At 32.6% G+C, this 24,901-nt stretch overlaps 1 protein-coding gene across 1 annotated transcript; it reads right to left on the bottom strand.

The window, feature by feature from the left end:
* Positions 1–16,932: 16,932 nt before the first annotated feature.
* On the bottom strand, positions 16,933–23,603 carry LOC122309456 (homeobox-leucine zipper protein ANTHOCYANINLESS 2-like). Its single transcript, XM_043122956.1, has 9 exons — positions 22,556–23,603; positions 22,182–22,396; positions 21,968–22,085; positions 21,178–21,867; positions 20,776–20,877; positions 20,470–20,682; positions 18,772–18,946; positions 18,309–18,676; positions 16,933–17,685 (listed from the first exon to the last, which is right to left on the bottom strand). The coding sequence occupies exons 1-9, from the start codon at positions 22,745–22,747 to the stop codon at positions 17,290–17,292; spliced, it is 2,469 nt and encodes an 822-aa protein (XP_042978890.1). The 5' UTR covers positions 22,748–23,603; the 3' UTR covers positions 16,933–17,289.
* Between the last annotated feature and the right edge of the window lie 1,298 nt (positions 23,604–24,901).

Raw genomic sequence — 24,901 nt, 5'->3', positions numbered from 1 at the left:
AAATAAATTCGATTTATTAATAAAAAAGGCATACCTACTCAAACCATTATGGCGGTTTGTGATTTTCAATGCGCTTCACCTTTGTTTGGATTAGATGGGAAGGTACAACATGTGATACAAGTATTTTTATGGAAACTATTCGAAAGGAGGAATTGCACTTTCCACATCCACCTAGAGGTTTGAACTTAATAAGAATGATATTAATGAATTTTAATAAGATAATAAATGATTTTTGCATTACTTTTGATTTATTATCTTAAATTGTTTGCAATTAAATATTGCTTCATAGATGTTGAATATCCTCATATGAATGGATACATGGGACCATACAAAAGGGAACGATATCATCTACTAGAATTTCGTCGTGGTCCTCGACTAATGGGTATGCGTGAAATATTTAATCAGGCATATTCATCTTAGATACACTATTGAGAGAACATTTGGAACTTGAAAAAATAAATGGAAGATATTACATCATAAGCCAAATTTTCCTTATGGCTTATGATAAGCAAATTAAAATTGTTGTGGCGTTTATAGCTATTCATAATTTTATTAGAATTCATACATTGAAGGATATTGAGTTCAAACTATACGATAACGATAAATATTGTCTACCTCCTAGAAGCATGGAGGACAAAGAATTAGAAGATTACTCAAGCATGCAACAATCAGAGATATCCAGTAAAAATGTTATGAATATTGAGCGTAATTATATTACTCTTTCACTTATGCATCGTTGAAAATAATTTCTTTTTCATTATAATTACTGAAAAACCTATTAGACTATTTTCGTTATTATTTTATTATAATATTTTATTTCTATTAGGGATATGCCTTTTATGTCATTTATATCTCAAAAAATATTTTTTAAATTTGTTTCCAAACAAATCTAATATATTTGAAAGTGTTTTAGATATACGGATTCTAAAAAGTAAATAACTTTTTAATAATAAAATTTATTATGTTAAGCTCTAAGCTATAAGCCTTAAGTTCAAAATAATATTTTTCACACAATCCCAAAAATGCGCAAAGTCTATCGAGACTTTATACAGTGTTAAAGTATTTTTTTTTTAAATTTTTTTAAAGCATTTTTTGTGTATTTGGAAAAAATACTAAAAAAAATAAAAACATAATACTAAAAAGATAAAAAATAAAACACAAATACTAAAAAAGAATTGAGCGATACACCTTTCATTTTCCTTAATCACTGATTTGTGATTATTCATTCCAGTATTAGGACGGAATAGTTCCATTCTTATGTTATGCAAATTGGGCTGAAGTGATGTATCCTTGACTGGATACTCTCAGCCCGTTTCAGTTGGTGGTGGCGAAAGTGATGCTGCATCTAAGTCCAATGCTATGATAAATGGGCTTAAAGGTCTTCATGAAGACACCATGTCCACCTCAGACTTCATAGCTACATATGACAACAGATCAGGAAGAAAATAGACTCCAAAAGCCCATAATCATGCCCAACTTAGAGTCTAGGGGTCCTCCCACGCTTAAATAATAAGATAATGTTATTGAAAACATATAGTTCTTTTTCATGTTATAAAAAATAACTTAAATATTCTTCTATTCTTTAAATGAAACATAATCATAATATTAGTCTTGGAAAATCTATATCCTCTATTAATATAATTGAAAAATTAGAAGAAAAAAAAGAGAGTTGGTTGGGTTTATAATAATTAATTATAATAAGTTTTAATTAACCCTTTTCGAATATTCATTTATATATGATTTGGAATTTTCTAAGATCATTACAAATAGTATCGGACTATGCACTATTCATCATCTATGTAAACATCTTTTTATTGTTTATTTTTTTTTTCTTTTATATTTCTCACACTTACACTTCTATTTATAAAACATGAAAAATTATATTTTATGATAAAAACTTTGCAAAACAATTCAGAACAAGAAAATTTAAAATGAATAAAGAAAGAAAAATAATAATATTTAAATAATATATATAAAAAAAAAAGAATAGATAAACTGACGTGGTGTATTATAAAAATTGTTAGTGAAAATAAGAAAGAATATTGTCTAGTTGCTAAATATTACTTTAGATTATCTGAATCGAGTTGAGAAAGGGATAGAATTTCAACCTAGACAGGTAGGCTTAACAAAGGATGGCTTTCAAACCCATGCATGAACCAAATGAATTTAGAGGCTGATTGGATCGATGAACAAATGAATCTATATATATATATATATATGCACGTGAAGTGTGCATTACATTTGAGAAAGAAAGGCATGCATGACATTTTCTGTGCCCATCCACTGTATTTGTACAGAAATTATAGCCCACAATCACATGTTGTCTCATTTTACTTTCCAAAGTATGCTTTTATAAAGGGGAGATGGAGCAGTCGCGGTCCTAAATAGTTATGCAAACTTCACAAAAGTCGGTGGATTAGCATCTGGTGATGGTGATCGATTGAAGAATATATATTATTGAATGATATTATTTTGGGTTTTTCGTTGGCGTTTTCTTTACGAAATTGAAAGAAAAAATTACTACAAAACTTTTAATGAAAGTATATATTACTATGTATGTTAATTCAAGAGTATTTTTATGTCAAATAAAATAGTCATGATCGATATATATCGTCGTTACAAGAAAAATGCTTACCGCTTGTAGTCGGGTATTTGGGATGAGAATGAGTTTTTTTATATAGTAAATGGTTCGCGACTCATTATTATCGTAAATAATTATTTTTATCATAAATAATTATTTTTATCGCAAATAACTGATTACGAATCAACGCCTTTTTATCAGTGCATTAAGGAATTTTTTTTTTTCCTGAACTTTAAAATCTAGAATGCTAAACATATGAATCGAGTCATCTTGTAATACTTCTTATTGCTTGTATGAATTGTTTGAATATTAAATATTTGATAATTTTATAAAATTCATTTTATATATTTATTGGTTTCAATTTTATTAGATTTTTAGTATCACATGAATTGAGTTTGTAAAAAAAGAAAATAAAAAGAGTTTTGCTATATACAAGTAAAGTTACGTACTAATACTAATTTCTTCATATTCAAAATTTAAATTAGTATTGTTTTTAATAAAATCTATTTTTGACTAATCACATTAGATTGGTGTACATATTAGTGCGTAATTGTGCTTGCAACTAGATTTTTCCAAACAAAAATGAGAGATCAAATGTAATATGGTTTGTGCTAGACACAATTACGAGTCCTGCATGCATTAATATTGGGCCAAGATATCCAGATCGTATTCTTCTTGAGTAATATTGCTATACACCACACTTTTATTCTACTCTCATCCTATTATGTAAGATGTGGCACATTCATTACTATTAGATGATAAAGAAGCATGCAATAAATAATTATTTAATTGTGATAAATGTCACATCTTACTTAATGTGATGAAAGTGATGATAGTATGGTATATAGAATTTTCCATTCTTCTTTTGTAACGCGAGACTATATATAAAGAATCTGATCAAATGATAGATAAAAGTATAAAACTACACAACCATATATAAGAAAAAAGGAATAATTTTTTGTTTTCTGGGTAATTAAATAAAGCTTTAAGAAACTAAACATCTATATATAAGTAAGAGTTCATAAATAGGAAAAAAAAAATGGTGGAAATACAATGAGGTATATCTTATTAACCTTAATCAAGCTAATGCACACTCAAAAAATATCAAGCTGCAATAAGGTATATATTTATTTTGGTGTATGTTGATGACATGGTCATCACTTCATCTTCCTCAACTATTGTTGACAATATGATTGCATCTCTTGGTCAAGCCTTTCTTGTTATAGATTTAGGGAAATTATCTTAGTTTCTAGGATTAGAACTTGATTATCTTGATGATGGTTTGCTCATATCTTAAAGAAAATACATTTCTGATTTGTTAATGAAAACAAATATGCTTGGTGCAAATGCCATATCCTTACCCATGTCTGTGACGACCAAACTTTCAAAATTTGACTCACATTCCTTCGAGAATATCACTTTATTTAGAAGCATTGTTGGCAACCTATAATACATATCCTTAACCAGACCCGATGTCTCCTTTGTTGTCAACAAAGTATGCTAATTCATGCATAAATCGAAAACTATCCATTGGACAACAGTCAAGAGAATCCTTCCTTACCTAATATCCACCATTAATCATGGATTATTTCTCTCAATATATTATAGTTTTACAGTTCAAGCATAATCCAATGCCAATTCGGAAGGATGCCTATATGATAGGAGATCTACAGGAGAATTTTGTATCTTTTTGGATAAGCACCTTATCTCTTGAAGTTCCCAAAAGCAACATATTGTTGCTCGTTCAAGCACTAAGGCCAAGTACAAGTCTTTGGCCCATACAATTGCAGAGCTCATTTGGTTGTAAACATTGATCAAGGAATTTGGTTTCTCTCTTTCACAACCCCCAGTTTTGTGGTATGACAACTTAGGTGCAACATACTTGATCTCAAATCCTGTATATCACTCACGCACCAAGTATATGGATGTGGATTTTCATTTTGTACTAGACAGAGTTGTTGCCAAAACTCTTCAGGTTCAATTTTGCAGCAGCAAAGACCAACTAGCAAATGTCTTCACCAAACTTTTTGTTGCTGATCGTTTCTCACTTCTCAAATTGAGTCTTATTGTGATTGACATCTCATTAGACTTGAGGGGGCGTATTAACCTTAATCAAGCTGATGCACACTCGAAAAATATCAAGCTGCAATAATTCACATCAATTACTCTAGAAGCTTCAAATTCTATTTTTCACGATTCTGTTGTAACGAACTTATTCCTTTTTCTACTACTTTCCAGCACATACCTGCTGTACTGAATTCTTATATAAGCCATCTAAGGCATCTTGTAATTGTAGTCTTGTGAATACAATATAATGAATATTCTCAGAATCATCTTTTGGCCTCATTCTATCATGGTATTAAAGCTACTAGACTAGTAGTCTCTTTGATCCTCTTTTACCATGGTTGTCGAATTTGTAGACTTCCCCCCCCCCCCCCCCCCTCTCTCCTCTCTCTTCTTTTTCTCTCATTTAGTCACTCTAAAACTCAATAATGAAAAATTCCTACGCTATAAGATGGAAATGTCGACTTACCTATGAGGCCAAGACCTCTACTCATTTGTTGATGGAACAAAGATTCCACCATAAAAAATGTTTCCCATTGTAGCTAACTCTATCAAAAAAATTAACCCAGCCTACCTATCTTGGCAAAAAATAGAATTCTTGAAACTTCTAGAGTAGCCAATGTGGATTATTGCAGCTAGATATTTTTCGAGTGTGCATCAGCTTGATTAAGGTAATATATCTCAGACAAAACCTAAGCCAAAGAAATTGAATCAAGTTTCAGCATGCAGTTGACTGTTGGATGCCAAAAGCCAAATTAATTGCGACGGCAATATATATATATATATATATTCTAGTTAATCCACTCTCATTTACAGTGACATGTCAATACAATGGAATGAGAATACTAGCTGTAATTAACTGGAAGTATTACTAATGGTCAGTACAGCCTGATCCCGGTGGCCTGCATAAACCAGCTTCGTCTTCCCCAAGAATATTAAAGCTTTACATGAGTCATTAATATATGCAGAGATATCAAACCCTCGTGATTCATGAGTTCCGTCTGCAAGCTGGCGCAGCTCTTAATTTGTAACATGCATGCATGCATTTCTGTGAAAGTATTTACTGATCATGATCTTTTTGGAAGGTTAGATATATCTCCTACTCAGTCTAATTGGCTCCATGAAAAACCCCTAAAGGCTAAAAGAAAAAGGAATCTCTCAAAAATAGCATCGAAGAAACATGTCATGATCATGAGTTCCTACATGCAGCTAGCTTTTAATTTCCATGCAAACATTTATGTGACATTTAGATAGTGAGTTGAAATGAAAATTGAAAGTTAAATAAAATATTGTTAGAATATTATTTTTAATATTATTATTATTTTAAAATTTGAAAAAGTTTACATATTTATAATATTTTATGTTGTAATTTGATAAAATTGTCATAATAAAATAATATGAAAAACTTTCATGATCCAAAAGGGACCTTAAATATATATGGAATTCATTTATATATAGTTCTTTGTACTATGCTGAACTAGGTCATGAATCATGATCAGTACTACTCACACTTTTGCATAAGAAAATAGGTTTAGGCTTTAATTTAAATATTTGTTGCCAAAAGGCTTAGCTTGGCAAAGGGTCCTACGGACGCATTTATTACACGATCCCTAAATTAAGGTGTTGTAACTTCTAATGATCCATTGGATCAATCTCTGCCTAGTCTTTTTCCTCTTATTAATGTTTCTCACCCGCCAACCAACCTAGATAGCTCCAAGATCACAGCTTTGAACCTGAACCTCTCGGCCCCCTCTCTCCCTCCCTCTGGTAGTTAGCGGCAAAAGAAAATGAACGTACGTGCATGTCAAGATCAAAAGATCACATCTCATCTCTTTCTTCAACTTTATCGATATATGATAAAACAAATTTCAGTGCAGGTCTTTGTGCGGGTTGCGTCCATTCTGCAGCAAGAATCCCATGGAGACTTGCTCCAAAAAAGTACTCGATCGAAATAATAAGAAACAAAACAAAATAAAAGAAAGAGAAAAAAAAAAAAAAGCCCATATGTATCCTCCTTTCTTAATTAATTATATATGATCGTATAATATCACGTGTATCTTTATTTCAAGTGGTCCTTCTGCATATTATATCTGACATGATGGTGGCGGTTAGATGCAATATGTCTTATGATCTGCAGGCCTATAATTTGGAAGTTGGAACAATATAAGTTTTAGAGAGAGAGCTAACATCTTATAGTTAAATTCTCTTGATTTTATTATACATTTATTAATTATTTGGGGAGCTCGTAGGACCATGGTCTTCTGCTCATATTAAAAACTAAAATATGTGATCATCACATGTACAAAAAAAATCTAGAGAAGGTAAGCAGCTTTCAGCTCGTTAATTTAATAAATTAGTGTGCTATGATTTTATAACTCGGAATACATTAATTAATCTTATTCAATTAGACGGAAATGATCATGTTGTTTAATATTATATATATTATATTTTGCACTTACGACTGCAACTATTATTTTTTTCTATATATATATATTTTTTAATGGCACCCATTAAATTATGATCTCAAGTACTTTTTTACTTTTTTATACAAGTGGATGGGAGGTTTCGAACCTAGATTTTTCATTTAGAGAACTGGATTATATGTCATCAAGCCATTAGACTCTTGATAATCTCAAGTACTTTTGATGAATGAAAAGTCATGATTTTTTTAAAAATGAAAACGATGAGTATCATGTCTATTATTTCTGTTTATCGATTCAATTATATATGTACACCTAAATCTTAATATCGAATTTACTAAAACAATCTCCCTTCTCCCGAGAAAAAATGGTGGCAATATATAATTTATCCTTGGAGACAATATCATATCAGCTTGGCCACAAGTTCAAAACCATAAATATTGGAACTTTCAGGTTACATTTGGATGATCTTCAAATGAATTTGATTTTTTATAAATAGTAATGAGTTGAGTTAATAAAGTGAGTTATATGGAATCCATTTAAGATAAGTTTAAATGTGTGTGGATATTAAGATGAGTTTAAAAATATTTATAAAATATTGAAAAATATAGTGGATCCTATATATAAAAAAGTGTTAAGTTAAAAAATATTATAAATCTTACGTGTAAAAAAACTTTAATTGAAATAAATTTAATAATTTAAAAATTAGATATTTAAATATTAAATTTAATTTAAAATTAAATTAAATTAAATTAAATTAATTTCAATTGAATCTAACAATTAAATCCCCACACAATCTTTCATTATTATTTTTTTCTTGAGACATTCTTTCATTGTTTAATTAGTCGGTTGATGTATATTTTTTTTTTCTAATCAATCGGTTGATGTTTTAATTACTTGTCAAATATATAATCAACATTGGGGAACAAAAAAATTACAAAAAGCAATCATTAATTGCAGAAAGTCTTCGATTTGTACTCTAATGCAATTACGTCAAGTCCCTTCATGATCTCTTTTATTTGGCTCTTGGATTTTGCTTTAACAATTCAATGAATTTACCAAACTCCTTTTTATTATTATTATTATTCTTTAACCATATATCACTATCAAATTAATAAATTCGTTTGGTTTTATATTGTTGACTCACTTTTCTAAAATAAAAAGGACTAATAAATATTTATTAATTTGGAATTTGTTAATATAATATTTAATATATTTACAGTTATTTTTATGTATTTTACTCAAATAATTAGATATGTTATTTTTTTAATATAAAATAATTAATTTGATCAATTATATCGATAAAATACATAAAAACCATTCAAAAAGTAAATATATATAACAAAACTCGTTACCTTAAATATATATAGTTTTTTTCTTCAAATTGTAAAACGAGTTTAGATCATACAATATAAGAAGTCTTCATCCCAAATAATTAAAATGAAGATCGAATAAATTAAAAAACTGAAACGTATTTGATTGTAAGAAGGAAAAATATAGTTGTAAGTATAATTATACACTAATCTATGTATCAATGTGATGTAATTGATCAAAAAGTAGATTTTAATGAAAACAGTATTAATTTAAATTTTAAGTATGAATGAATCAGTATTGGCACACAGATTAGTATGCGACCGTGTTTATATATAGCAAAACTCTTGTAAGAATAACTTATAAAATATAAAGTTTACAAATTGATGTATCTTATTGTATTAAGTTATATTTTTATTTTTTTATTATAAGAAAATATATATCACATTTAATTATATTAATTTTTTAAAAATATAATTTTTTTATAAATTTAATAATTTTCTGGAATAAAAATACTACCTGTTTACCGTGGATGGCCCACAAATAATATAGGGTAGGTATGATAAAGTAGATTTGTCTGAACATTGAAGGTAGATATTGGGGGATGAGGTGGAACCCCACTTGCATGTGATTGGTGGGGTGTACAACTGTAGAGCTATGTGAAAGGTAGACTTTCTAGCAGTAGTAATAAGAAGTAGCTGACGTGGCAGGAAGGTCCAGAAAAAGTTAAAAACAGTGCCCTAAAACCCCAACTTGCAACTGCCTTTCATCCTCCCTCTGTTCCGAGCAGCCTTTCGTTATCTTGACTTTTAAATTGCCTCAACATCCAGACCTAACAGCATGGCCCGTAAAGACCACTCCATGCCTCTGATTCTCACGTCTCTCTTTCTTTATCTATACCATAAATCATATTTACGGTCATAAAATATATTAATCCGATAACTTTTAAAAAAATAAATAATATTTTTATAAAAAATTAATTTTTTAATAAAAAATTAATTTTTTTATAAAAAATTATATTTTTTTATAATTATATTTAATATTACTCATACATATGAGAAGTTTAATAAATATAAATCTATTACATAATAATAAATTTATAAATTAATATAATTTTAGTTAAATTTATAATAAAAATAATTTTATAATTTACTTTTCATATTAAGTGATAGAGTTTACGTTTATACAATCCTCTCTAATTATAGTATTTCTCCCACCAGAATAAGAAATATACGTGCGGATAAACATTACCTCCGACTTAGATAAATTGAACTTTCACTTTAGATATATAATTTGAAAAATAATAGTATAACTATTAAATATGTATACTAAATCTGCTTATTTATATAATTTTATTTTTTTAATAATTAAGAAAGTGACTATTAGTAAATTTATATATTTTTTAAAATTTTTTAATAATTAAATATATTTAAAAATAATTAAAAAATTTACATATATTAATGTGCATAACCTTTTTCATATAATTTTTTTCTTTAAAAAAATCTCAATCCGATGATGTGATCTGATTTGATTCGATAAAACAAAAACTTGCAAACTACTTCTCGATGATTGAGGTGAGAGGAAGAGTTGAAAAAGGTATCTCCTTTTACATTTCATTAGAAGTCACTTTCAATTCTTATTATTCAATTCTAATATATTTTAATAAACTCATACAGTTACAATATTAGAAGTATTGCTTCCACACGGAGTTGAATATAATTGTGTAGAGTAATTCCTAAGATGTGTGAGATCGAATTGAACTACAAATTAAATAGTACTAACTTATCAAAAGTCACTACCAAAAAAAAAAAAAAGGATATTTGCGGTTAATTTTATTTCCGGCGATATAATTATGGTCACAAAAATCATAATTTTTAATTTTTGGACAAATCTTTGTGTCAATCTGGGAAGTAGTCGGAAAAGTTTACTATTTTTGAAAATTTTTGTGTGCCAAAAATATAATGGACACAAATAATGCTGTTGGGATAATAATATTTCATCCTATTAACATTTTCGCCATTACATATATTTGTTACAACGACTATTTTCACTTATTACAACAACTTAAAAGTTTCCTTAATTAAGTTTTATAAACTTTCCCTTGCACATCTTATTTTCCTATACTTTTCCCATTTTCCCTCTCTTTTTCTCTCACTCTTGGGTTCCATAAGGGGGTTTATGTTCATTGCCAGCGCTGTCGTCTTCTCTCCACTGTTCATGCTTCTTGCCTATGCCGGTGAGTTTCTCTTTGAAAATTTTAGGCTCTATCAATCTCTCTCTCTCTCTCTCTCTCTCTCTCTCTCTCTCTCTAACTCTTGTTCGTTTCTCTCTACCACATGAAACCATACATGGCTCTTGCAGTTTCATCATAAGCAAGAGCAGCTACATTGGTAGTAGGAAAAGTACCTAGCCAAAGCCAAGTCACCCTGTTTGGCTCCCAAATTTTTGCAACCCACTTCTCCCATGTCTTCTGTCAAAAACCTCTGTAGTTACATTGCAAGTTCTCTGGGCCTCCCTTACCTTTCATACATCCCTGCTTCGAACCCTTGGCAGGAATTTTCTGAACTAGTTTATCCTCATTATTGCAAGTATCAAGTTGTTCATTATATTCTTTCTAGTTCAAAAGAATGGAGGCCAGTGATCTAGATCCATCCCCTCTAGTATGAGTTTGATCCAACTTAAGCATGCAAATTGAAGTTAGAAATGAATATAAAAACCAAAAGAATTTCGTCGATTACCTTGCCAATGTTAGAAAGCTTGACTTTGATTTTAGAACAGAAAACATTCATCATAAAAATAAATTGACTTAAATAGTTATCAACAGGCTAAAACTATAAATAGAGGATTTGTAATATTTTAGAAGCCATCTATCCACTTCATTCGTCATAAGTGTAATCTTTTTTATGTAATATCAAGGGAATGATATTTTTTGGTTAGCTATTGATTGCAATGAAATTTAGTTAATTGTTAGTGTTATATCCGTTTTGAGTATAACAAAATAATAATGCTTGTATTTAGTGCAATTAGATGATTAATGAGATAAGTACTTAATGAAATAAGACGGCATTGGAGTATGCTTTTTTTTTTTTTTCTGTTATGTTCTGCTTCATTTGTTTGCTAATGATAAAACCATTGAATGTTGGATTTTATTAACCACAATGAACTTAGGACATACATATAGAGAGACAACAATAAGGGAATTGCTAACTGTTTTGGTTCTCTAGTGACTAGCAGATGTCATCAGATTCCCACTATCCTTTCTGCTTCTTGTTTTAACTATTGATGATGTGGCTTCCAATTTCATTAAGACTTGACACTTAATGTAAAACTGCATTATAGACTCATTGACGGTTTCATAATTTTTAAACCTTTGCATTTTGAAAAGAAACAGAATGTTTATAGCCACATAAATTCTCAGAGTAACAATTTAGTAAAATAATATTAGTCTTTTTCTGTTAATAATGAAGAACCTCTTGGTTGTCCTCCATTTATTTTGATTTGATAGTTTTAAAGTCCTCAAATCCAACATCATTATCTTGGCTTGGAAGGAGGACACTGTTTAAGTCTTGAAGGACATTGTGTCTCACTCTCCATGTGCCAACAAATGTTTTGAACACTTGCTCCTGTTCTTAACCTATGCTTGAAGCCACCCATATCCACTCTATTTCCAACCAATTGTGTCCCACTAAGCAGAAACATGATTCCTATTATTTTATGAAATTATTCATGGCCCAACCTGATTAGAGTTTGTGTTTAAAGTAGTTCCATTTCTAATCATTCAGAAAAGTAGTTCTATTTCCATTTTAAAGGATGTACAGTTTTTGCCAATGTTTTTTTCTCTTTGCATCTCATTCAGATGCAATTCCTTAATTCATCTTCTTTTTCAGTTAAATATTCTTGAAAACTCATCTTGGGTGGAAGCGTAAAATCCAAACTGGTCAATTGCTCTAAAAATATATGAGAAATGAAGCTTTAAAAACCATCAAGTAGAAAGTGGAGTAGCATTTGTAAGATTTCAGTTTTTTTTCTTTCTTGAAAACTTCATTGTTTCATGGGAAGCATATTGAAATAATCCAAAATTATGAGTTAAATAGCCTTCTCGAATCTGGGAGAATAACCAATGCTTCTCAAACTGTTTGGTCCTTAGTCTTGGAGACAGAATAACCAATGCCTTTTATATTCCTGGTTTCATTTTCACTTGTCTTATTTCATATTATGGGTATCTCAAAGGTTGCTTAAGGATAGACAAGCTATTTTCCAAAAGTTTTCTTTTCGGCTCATTTCCTTCCCCTTATCTTTGTATATGGTCTAACACATGCAACTATATACAAACAACATGTTTATGCAGCTTGACATCTTAAATATGTAGCCTATACATAATAGTATCATGATAGTAGTTACAGAGTAAATTATTGATGTAGCTTTTGCAAACAAAAAGCATAAAATGACTAATTCATCAATAGAGACATTTGCTTGGGATATTTTAGTTGTAATTGTGTCTTCCTATATCTTGTCTTTCTATTTTTAATGCATATTCATATTCTAACATAATTGTAAAGGCAATAGTTTTATGGAAATATTTTGTTTAGTGCTTCCTTTGATTGGACCGAGTCATCGAAATTTAGTTATATATAATATGGTCTATATGCATATATATATGTTATACCCAAGCGGACCCACTTATTGAAGAAAATAATCCAGGCCGGTCCAGTCCTTGTCTTGTGTGAGTTGTCACTCGTCAATGCATAATTGTGATATAAAAGTTCTTTAGTACTTTATCTAAATTAAATAAAAAGTGATGGTCTTTCCTAATCTCATTTTGTTTATGGTAGTTAATATAAATCCAAAACCTCATGATCTATTTTGTGTTCTTGTTTTTCACAGGATTGAATCAAGATATCAAGAAATACAGAGCAAAAATATTTTAGAAGCTGTCAAAAATGGAATCAAAGTTAAATCCATATAGAAAGAATTCCACTTGTAAATTTATATTCCATTGTGATATGTTGGATGGTATTGTGTAAAACTTAAAAAAATGGTAGTGGTGAATTTCAAATATATAATTTGAGGTTATATGAATGATATTGGCAAACAAATATAAATTTATCCAAATCTAGCATTTTTTAATTTATTAATAAGAAAGTACTGTTATAAAGGAAATAAACATCACAGATAAAAACAACATACGATGAAAGCAAACATATTGAGGTTTCAAGCATTTCCGGAGAAAATAATCTGCCAGAATAAAAATTTGGCCATTTTCAAAAAGCCAGCACATATTTCCAGCTAAGAAAAAGTATACGCAAACAACTATTTCTGGTGAAAAATAATTTTTTGGCAATGGATCATGGATCTTGACAAAACTTTTTGCGACATAATTTTATGACATTTGTGGCTATTACTTTTGTTGCAAATAATGTGTATTTCTGGCAATTTTCAAAATATCCAGAAAATTTTTTACTTAACTCTTTAATAGCGGCTATTCTTTGGCAATTGAAAATAGCCAGAAATAAATAATAGCGGCTACTTTTTATAGTATTTCCAACGACTTTGATAGCCAAAACTGATATTATTTCTTGTAGTGAGTATTTAATGAGGGAGAGATTTGTGTCAATGTGTATATATACACATGATTGGTTGCATAATCTAAAAGATCTTGGGGGCTCCAAATGAAGATAAATTGTATATGTACTCGTTGAATGTGTAAATATTGAGTAAGTTTTTTGAAAAAAATGAGTAAATACGGAATTCATATTAAAAAAAATTAATTTTTTAATAATAAATCTCACATTTTTTCAAAATGATTACATAGTACTTACGTATTTCACGGTTAGATATAAAATTCCCCCCAAATGAATGTCATGCATCTCTCTCAATGGAACCCAGCATAGCATCTGATACAACTTGTAATTGCCACGTAGGCATTTATATTTTTTGGTCTAGCATTGATAATAAAAACTGAACAAGCTTTGAAATTGCCCTTTGCCCTATTGAATCTTTGTCCTTATCGTCGTATTCTATATTCTGGACATCTTTGGTATGCAGCCGCACATTTGCAGAGAAATCAGATGTATATCTTATACATTAATTAGACTTTATATATAGCTAGTGATTTATATGTGTATGTATATATATGTGTATATATATATGTTAGTGTCACTTATATTTTCATGAACTTGGGTGCAAATTTTTACAAATGTTCATTAATTATTATGTTATCATGTCTGGATTGATGGAAACTGATCTTATTAAAAGACATGCACGTTTGAATAAGAAGTTTTTGTCCTACTCCTAAATATATTCTGATCATATCCGATTGAAGATTGTGACAGAACAAAAACAGCTTGCACCTTAGCCTAACTTGATCTCTGTCTACCAATAATAACAACAAAACAAATTAAGAAAATTCCTCCATGAATCAAAGGAATAACATGTGTCCTGTTTATCGACGGGGGTAGAGGATTTGTTTTCACTTGTACTACTAATTATATGGAAAAAGCCGATTTCTACACGTCGAAAATTTCATTTTTAAACGATATTTATAATCTTGTCTCTTTGTATAGTTTTTCTAAATCAATGCTTTGTATTCAATTATGTACAATTCAAAATAATAAAGATGTAGTACTTAAACTCTCTCTCTCTCTCTCTCTCTCTCTCTCTCTCTCATGATTTTCTTTTCTCCCTTCCTTTATGGTCCATCTTCTTCATGAGCGACTTGGAGTACTACAGGAAAAAGCAAACTTCATGTATGTTAGCCGGGATAAAGGTACGTACGCAGTTAAATCCCAGGAATATAGCAGCTTGCATGCAAACAAACAAGTGCCTTTCTTTTTCTCGGGAACCAAGCAAAGCAAAAACCTTTCAATGCCCAAATTAATTAATGCATGTACATATATATCTTCAAAAACTTCCAAAAACCTGCATATTTATTCGTCCCTCCGAATCAGAAAGGTTTGGCAATTATCCAATAATCCATAAAAACAAACTTGTCAATCGAAATCAATATAAAACGCCGTGACGATGGCCTCTTAATTTTCACCATACATACACAAGTAGGGGGACATGATGCCAAGACTTTCCCTCTCCACCATTGGTGAATCGTGACCTACAAAAGTCCTAAAAGCTCAGACCGCATTTAATATATTTTGCAACGCTTTCTCCCAAACCCAACACCTTCTGCCCCCCCTCCCCCTCATTTAATGCTCTTACACCGCACCCAGCCCCCTCACGAGACTCTTCACCACCACAATTCTAAACGTTCACGAGACACATGATCACGCCCTTCAAAATCCCACTTGCATGCAATAGAGTAAGATGTCCATGTATAACATCATCCGTGAATGCGACACAAAATAAATAGATTTAGATTATTCGGCTTGTGTTAAAGTTTTAGCGTTTGACCTGTTAAATAGGAATTGTCGCACCTAACTTGCATCAAGTCATGCTTGAAGACTTAAAAGTTCATGCTTGAAGACTTAAAAGTACTTTTTATCTTAAATGTTATCATTTTTAATAAGGATAGCGTGATACAATCCGTTAATCCAACACGAATATGAAATTAACGAGTTGGGATTTAATATTAATGCATTTAGATCAAAACGCAACCTGACTCGTTAGTGACCCGTTAAGATTTTTTACTTGAAAATTACATTTATATCCTCCTTAAAAACCTAAAAACCAAAATACCCCAACCATAATTGTAATATTGGATTTTAATTTAGATTTGTGTTTTTATTATTTGGATTGTAATACTGATTTTATTATATTTTAAAATTTGAAAATATTTTTATTTTTATTGCTAGTTTTATATTTTTGAGAGGTATTGTGGTTTTAACTTTTATGTTAAATTATATTAATCAAATCAAATGAGTTATTCAAATTCAGTTCAATCTATTTACATAAAATAGATTAAAACAAGTCTAGTCATGTCAACCCAATTATAAGTAATTAATAACATATCAATACAAGTTATGGTGTGTCAACTCTTTATTATTTTAATGGATTAGTTACTATTTGAAATTCTAATCCTTTAAACTTAACAAATTATATTCTAATTGACCCATATCATATAATGTATAAGACATAATACGACACAACCCGTTAACATAATTTGTCACTCCTAATTTTTAATTATACTTTGAGTGATTTATTCTGTCTATCCACTTAAATAACAACCTCTAGAAAATGTTACAACATATCAAGTGGGACAAGGCTTACGACAAAGAACATCAGTACTGCTCGTGTAAAGATATTTATTACAAGTCTCATTATATTTATAAAAAAGTATCAAAATACCATTAATTTCTTTTAATGCAAGTTAATATCTCATTCTTATATATTATTGGTGCAATTTTTGTGTGAATAAAGATGCTTAAAAATAAATTTATTCTAAACATTACTAACTAAACAATGGTTAGGAGGATGAATATATAGCATTCCTTAATTAAAACTTGCAACACTTAACTCCTAATTTCTGGAAAGTAATAAAAATATAAATAAAAATTGTATTTCATAATATAAAAAAAAGACCCATTCTGAATTTTCTTTTTTTTTTTCCCCCTTAGTTTTTCTCAAAGTTATTTAGCAACCTGAGTTAACACGTTGGTTGACCTGAGTCAATACCCGAACCACCACCCTTGACTTTACCCCTGTTAAGAACGGACACATTGACTGACTCAGTCCTATGATGGCCTTTTACCCACAATGCAAGGAACTTTCACGCGCGGTTCGTTCTTGACTCAACCCCAATCGAACTCACACTCACTCACTCACTCACTCACTCAATCCACTTGCAAACAAACAGCTACCCACCCCTATAAATAAAGAAATAGAAAAACTAAATTAATTACGACATCCACAAACGTTGTTACAACAACGTTAAAATAGTAAAAAACACGTGAATCTCAACTTCCGTCAGCTTTCACACTGTAGAGCAGCCTTGATCTTCTGCACCGTGCAGGAGATCAGATTGTTGACAGTCTCCACTGATTCCACCGTCAACTTAGCCGTAGGAAGACTATTCACCAGTATTTGAAACGCCACCGTTAGGAGTGACCCACTCACCCTGTGTGGCCCCGGCCCGGCCCCGCTGCCTCCATTGGCGGTGGCTGTACCTGGCCCACGAGACCCCGGTCCGTCAGGGACGATGGCGAATCCAGAGGGGAGCAGCGCCACGTAGGCCGAATCGCCGCCGTTCATCACCACGTGCATGGCCGGAATGTCCACCGGCGCGTAGACTACTAGCGATCCAGCCGCGTCTATGCACGTCTCCTGCAGTATTAACATGCTGCTCTGGTTCGCGTTCATGGCCTGCATCACAGTTGCACCCAGAATAAATGACCCTCGCTATCTTCAAAATTTACAGGCAACGCCATTCTAGGGTGGGTCTTCTGATGGGAAAAATTCTATTCAAGTGGTGGGACACTTCCTATTATTGAGAAAACAGCAAACAAAGATTTTATCTACATTTATTTTTATGTATATTTTTATATGTTTTATTAATATAATTGATTAATTATTTTTACGTATTTTTTATATATTTTATTAATATAAAATAATTATTTTATATTAATAAAATATATAAAAATAACTGTAAATAAATAAACTCGAATATTGAAATAAAATAAAAAAGGTTCAATCAGTAAAAAATCTTTATAAAGATATTATTTGGTGATGATATGAGACAACTCAGACAAGTATCCAAAATTGACTTTTTAAAAAAGCTTAACGAAGCCAACACCATGCCTTTTTCTGATTCAAAAATTGTCCTCGTAGATACTTCCAATTTCCAAAACGGTCCTTTTGGGGTTCCAACTTTATCGCTAAACGACAAATCGTTTGACCTTTCCACCGGGGACCACTTGACATTATCTTTTGCCAGCAACATTTTCGGGAAAAAAAAGGACATAAAAGTGAGAGAGAGATAGACTTACGCCAGCACGTAGGAGAGAGACGCAGTTTCCGTGATCTTGGCCTTTGGCGATGTGGGCCATCTCCTGCATGGGTCCACCGTTGGATAATATGTCCCACTCGCTTCTCAGCCGTTCATCGCGTAGAAAGTCAAACAGTCTCTGAGGCGAGACCGGTAACCAGACCGACGTCGCTGCGCTCAGCACAATCCCCGGCGGCTCCCCGGGATCGTCCACGCTCTTCCTCGTCATCACCCTGACATCTTCGTCCACATTCCCGGCTTGTAGTTTGTTCCATTTGTGCACCGTCGACGCGCACACGCCGGCGCAAAAGTTGTCGGTCATTCGTTGCGCCAGCTTCAACATGCTTCGTCTCCCACCGGCAGTTATGGCTAACAGAGCATACCGCAAACATTATGGTTTAGTACGACGAACGAATGCATGCGAAAGACGGAAAGCAAGGGTGGATGTGTTTTTCGTAATTTACCGGTGTGGTCTCGGGCAGGGACGGTTGAAGACATGAGGATGGCTAGGCACTCGCATTGCCGTTGAAGGGCTGCGATCCAGCGTTGGGCGCCAAAGCCCATGCCGGAGCTTAGCAAAGGCCGGTAGAGCTGATGCACTTGGCTCTCATCGTACTCTGCATGCTCAACCCACGTCACCTGATTTTTTATATATTACACCAAATATTAATCGCAAAAACGGAAAAGGATTTAAAACAGAAGAATAAGGAACGCACGGGGCCTTCTATTATTTTGCTTGAAAAATATAAAAAGAACTCCATGAATTGGAATTTGGAATAAAAAATAATACAGCTGAAAGTTAATGCTAGAATCCTGTTATAAAATTATAGACACTTCCTGCAGAAGAAGCTGACAGTCAAACTGTGTATGCTGACACACTGGTGGGAGTGATGGAGTGGAAATTGATACATTGAAACTTAGTTCAATAATTTATTTCAAGAAGTCGATGTCTAATGTTAACAACCAAGTTAATTTATATTATATAGATGTGTATATATATAATATAAGGCAAATCTAAGGAATGGATCAAGAAGATTGAATTCAATTAGACAGACAAGATATCACACAGACCTCGAGTACAAGCATATACAATAATACAAAAATAGAAGTCTAGGAAGATTTTAGAGGAACGACGTGGGAACTGTAGAGGGTGACATCAAGATGTGTACTGGTTTGTGTCTGTCTACCTCACCCTAGATAGTCATTCATGTAACAACAAATAAGCCAGTCCTGGCGGTTTGACTTCGAGGTCTCCACTTGCAGGTAAAGAAAACTCATTTTTTTATTGATGAAAAAGGAGGATGGGAAATGGACACATCAAAGGCTGGAACCAGGTCACATACAGGAACATGAATAGAATAATAATAAGGGGGAATGACCAAGGCAGCATAAAATATTGGAATAGAAGCATCAAATATGTATTTTATTCTAACAATGTTGTTTGAAGATTATAAAGCGATTTTGTTAAATAGCATATGATATTAATGTGTCATGGGGTACAGAAATTTTGAGTACGTAATATCAGCTTCTATTGATAAAATAATATTCTACCCTCGGTTTGGATGCATTAGGTTGTTTAGGACAGATGAGCACGTCTCGTTGTTGAAACTGGAAGCTAAAATATATAAGAGTATAAGCAGCGGCATCCAAGTCAATATAACTATTAGCTTTTGGGAAAGTCCAGAAAAGCACGAGAATCGAGTTTGAAAGACAAAGGATGCAGTGATATTGTAGTAGTCATGACTCATGAGTAATCGCTAGAGAAATAATGTTCACTATTGCATGAGAAACTAAGCGGCTTTGGAACACGATTGCCTATGATTTTTTACCAGTGCTACCTCTAGCTTAAATGCCTCAACAAACACTGCAAAATACACAATAAGGTAAAGGGAACGAGTCACATATTATTGAGTAGTCTCAGGATTTAGCCATATTGTATGACATTTGTGATAGAATGAGTACCATGTCATCCATTATCCGAGAGTACTTAGAAAACTAGCCGCGAGTTCAAAGAACAGTAGGTAGAAAACTATTTTCAAGAAAAAAAATCTAGTTGTTTAATTGTCCTAAGCAAAATTATCATGTTCTAGAAAAATAGATTAAGAGGGAATATGCAGAGAAAGTATTTTTTTCCAAATTAAGAGTGTAGGTTGTTAATTTACCTTGGAGTACCCATTGGGCATATCTTGCACAACACACCCAGAAGGAAGCCTCCTGCAGCTTACAAATGTGGGTGCAGCTGAAGTTTCTCGGATGCTGTCAATGGATACATCAACAACAGCCCACACACCCTCTGCGTGCTGCTTGCAGAATCGGAGGAAATTGACCTCTCGAACTGGAACCAAAGGCGAAAGAACTTGCAGCTCAGCATGCATCTGAAACCAAAATTGCAAAATTATCAACTACGATTGGCAACACCTTAGTGTATATATATACACATACATATCGATTGACATCAACTTAATTACCAGTTGAAGTGCTCCATTTCTGGTTCCACCCATGCCATTAGATATCACGTCAGTGGTGGAAGTTCTGGCAATCATACAAGGAAACATCTCTGCCCATCGATTCTGTGAAAATTTATAAAATAAAATAAAAATAAAAAACTTACACGCTCGAATTAAACTCTATAGAATGTGTTCAGAACTAAACTCGAAAGTAAAGATACATGCACTTCAAGCACTGGCATGGTTTCTTAGAATTCACTAATTATCAAAGAGATTTAAAAAAAAATAAAAATTTAACAAAAAAATTAAAAAAAAAAAAGGAAAAAAAGAAAGAAAGAAAGAAAGAAGAAGAAGAAGAAGCATAAATGAAGCAATTTCCCTCACAAATTCTTTCTAAGAAAATCGTGCAGGTCTACTGCTTACCGAGTCCATGAGTGTCTCAACAAGAGCCAAGCTGTTGATAATGACCATACCAGTCTCCCTAGAAGCCTCAGTGACAAAACCATTTGGTTTCATGCCAATGCAAGGAGTGAAAGTTCTCATATATTCCTCGAGGTTCAGCATTTCTCTCCTACCTTCCAAGCTTCTGACCCAGAGATTCTCATCAGCCTGTGCCATTTTAACTAATTCATCCATGGCAGCCAAAGCCAGCTCTAGAAACATAGACCTTTCGATCGATCTATCAAGGCCAGTCAAACTAGATGGGGGTCTAGCCGGAGGCACCACCGGCAAAACACCAGAAATCCCAGCACCGTAATCGGGTCCCAAAGGCAACGTTGTGGCCACATTGCTTAAACCAGCAAAGCCATTGCTCCCTACTCCGAGTTCCAAACTTGAGCTTGGTAATGGAGGGCCAATTGCGTTAGCCAATGATGAAATGGGACGGCCCAGAAACTTGCCTGCGAGCGCACAGACCCGGTCTAGCTCATCCTTTAACCGGGCGTTCTCAATCCTAAGATGCTGCTCTTCAAGGGAAATTTCGCCAATAATAGCAGGACCACCGCAGTTTGAGCAAATCGGATTTCTCATTGCATCTCTGATAGACATGTTTTCGGCCCTAAGCTTATCGTTTTCTTGTCTAAGCAACGAGTTCTCGTGACGTTCCAATTGGGTCTGGTGCAAATAACGACAAAATCAAGTTTCATCGATCTAAGCAAAAGTCTCCTGCTTAGCCATGGAGAAAAATGGCTTTAAGGTTGTTCTCGCGGATTACCTTCATTTGGGTACGGCGATTCTGGAACCAGAATTTGACCTGCCTGGTTTCCAAGCAAAGCCTCTTGCTAAGCTCCAATCTTTGTTTCTCATCAGGATGAGGACACTCCTTAAAAAGACTGGTAAAAGAAAACGAAAAAAAAGGCAGAAAATCAGCAACCTCTCAAAACTATAGATTTCTGAAGAGTGGAATTATTTTGGAAGGAAATACAGACGATTCGAGTTCTTGGATTTGCTGTGGCGTGTGTCGGTGGTAACGCTTCTTTCTCGGAGGATTGTCGGCAGCGTCCTGATCGTCCCCAGAAGCGCCGTCCATGTTATCGCTGCCAGATCTGCTCTCATGCTCTTCGTCTCTGCTCCTCCTCCCAAGATTAACTTCAAAACTCTCAGCCATTCTAGCCACATCTGCTTGCCCGTCTATATTCGGTTGCTGCACCAAAAACAACAAATAACAATAGAAAAACAAACAAACACGCCGCCCAGAGGAACCAAACATCAGTTTTTTTCTTCTTAAACTCGAGAAAAAGAAGGATAAACGATGTCAATCAGAGCAAGAAGATCTGAGTAAGAGAAGGTTTGGAGTACGTACAAGACCGAGAGAGAGTCCAGGGCTGGAGTTGAACATGGATTTGGTGAGAGCCGGAGTAACAAGGCGGGGATGAGCAAGTGCACCGGCGGGCATGTTATGGTTGTTGTTTCCGTTGCTGTTGTTATAAGAAATATCGGCCACGATTCTCGCACCGCCACCGGTAGTATTCTCGAGGAAACCCCCAAAACTCATCAAAGAAAGTCCCTTTTCTTTCTTCTCTCTGCTGTAATCGCTTCTCTCTCTCTCCCTCCTTTCTCTTTGTGGATTTGCTTTCTATTCCTTCTCTACAGAATTTAGAAGGAAGCGCTACAATCTTATAGACTGAGTCGCTTCATTTTCCCACAGTTTTGCTCTCAGTAAACCAAACCAGGAATCACAAACACAATACTGCTTAGAAAAAAAGACCCGAGTCTCTCTCCAACAACCTTTTTAAGCAGGCCAAGTACACAAGTATAAAGAAACAATGAAAGGAAAATAATCAGAGAGGATAGAGGAGACAAAAGGTTAGAGCCCAAATGTCTCCAACTCCCTCTCCGCAAGAGAAACTGGTTTTAGATTGGAGAGAAAGAAAGAGAAAGAAGGCAAGCAAACACTTTATTCCAAGCTTAGCTCTTCGTTCTCTATCTCTCTCTCGCTGTATCTAAAAGTCTGCTCTTTTTTCGGTTCCTAGGTCTGCAAGATGGTCCAAAGAAGGACTAAAACGAACTGGGTGGGCGCTGGTGGAAAATGGGGAACCCTAGTTTTGAGTGAGAGCGTTAACTCATTCTCTGCATGCTTGACCAAGCTGAAGCTCTGGGATTGAAAAATGAAATGAAATGAAAATAAGAGAGAAAACGAAAGGTTTCATTTCCACAGAGAGAGAGAGAGAGAGAGAGAGATAGGAGATAAAACGCAATATGTGGAGTCTTCGAAGCCTTACAAATATATACCTCCAAAAAGGGGATCGGTTGACTATGTCACTGATCCGTCTCAAAGTCTAGGGAATGCAGTGGGAAAAACATGTAAAACCTTATTAACCCCGCTGTTTATAGAGACCTGTAAAGATACAATGACAGAGTTTCAGATCCATGGCTGATCTCTCTCTCTCTCACTGGACTTTCATTTTTGGGATCTGTGGGGAATAGGACCACAACTTAGAAGAAGATTATAAACAGAAATATTCTCTTAAAGCAAAACTATACTCATCGAATGATACACGCGATCAAACGTCCTGGAGCTGCCCAAATAAGTAAGAGGCTTCGGCAGTTTGGATGCACTTGGTTTCTCATATTTGTTTTTTCTTTTGATTTTTTGCAACTCATGCGCGCATTGTAATCAGTCTATAAATGTAGATATAATATGTATCAACTTCAAGTTCAAATCACAAAATGAATGGTTCAATTATCATTACTTCATTTTTATTTAAGTGTCATGAGTTCAGTACCTCGTATTCTTGTTCTTAATTTTGTAGAGGTAAATTATTTACGCTATCAAAAATATGATCTATATTTATAATTTTACGTATATAACTATATATGCTGGTGTGTCAGTTATTGAAATGTTGAAGATTTTAAAATTCGAATTAAAAAAATTGATATAATTGAGTGGATACTAATAAATATGTGCGTAAAATTATATTCACATATAACACTACTTTTATATTATATTTAAAAATAACTACAGATACAAAGAGATTATATAATAATAAACTCACAAATTGATGTGATTTTGTATGATTTGTTAGATCTAATTTATAAAAAAAGTAACTTTACAATCTGACATACTACATCAATCTACGTCAGTTTATGGATTTATTTTTATGTAATCTTTTTATAACTAAAATATTTTTCATTATATTTTATCATTTCAATGACATATATCATGTTAAGAGCATAATTTACTCTTAAATGATATATTCTCAATATAATAATATAAACTTAAAAAATATATAAGTTTTCAATAATGAAATTTATTTCATTTAAGAAAATAATTAATGGATCAACTAGCCAGTAAAATGCTTAGATTTATCTAAAATTTAAATGAATTAATCATGAATACAAAATGTGATTCAGTCATGAATTCGACTTCAAATAATATAATAACGTAACTTAAATATTTCACATTAATCGATTAAAGTAAATTTGGAGATTAAAGATGGCTCAATTGTAATTTGACCAGTTTATTTCAAAATAATAGTTGGAATTTAATTAAACTCATAAAGTACATTATTCTAGAAAATCATAATAAAAATCAATCCGTACTAGTAACTTCAGCCACACATCTTTCAAGTATTTTTTTTTATTTTTTTTTTATTCTTTTGAATTTTTATTTTCAGTGTGGAAGAAATAATTTTTTTTGCAGTAAAAT

This window comes from Carya illinoinensis, chromosome 1 (assembly GCF_018687715.1).
Source record: "Carya illinoinensis cultivar Pawnee chromosome 1, C.illinoinensisPawnee_v1, whole genome shotgun sequence".
Classification (NCBI taxonomy): domain Eukaryota; kingdom Viridiplantae; phylum Streptophyta; class Magnoliopsida; order Fagales; family Juglandaceae; genus Carya; species Carya illinoinensis.
This window is presented reverse-complemented; position numbering and strand designations above follow the sequence as displayed.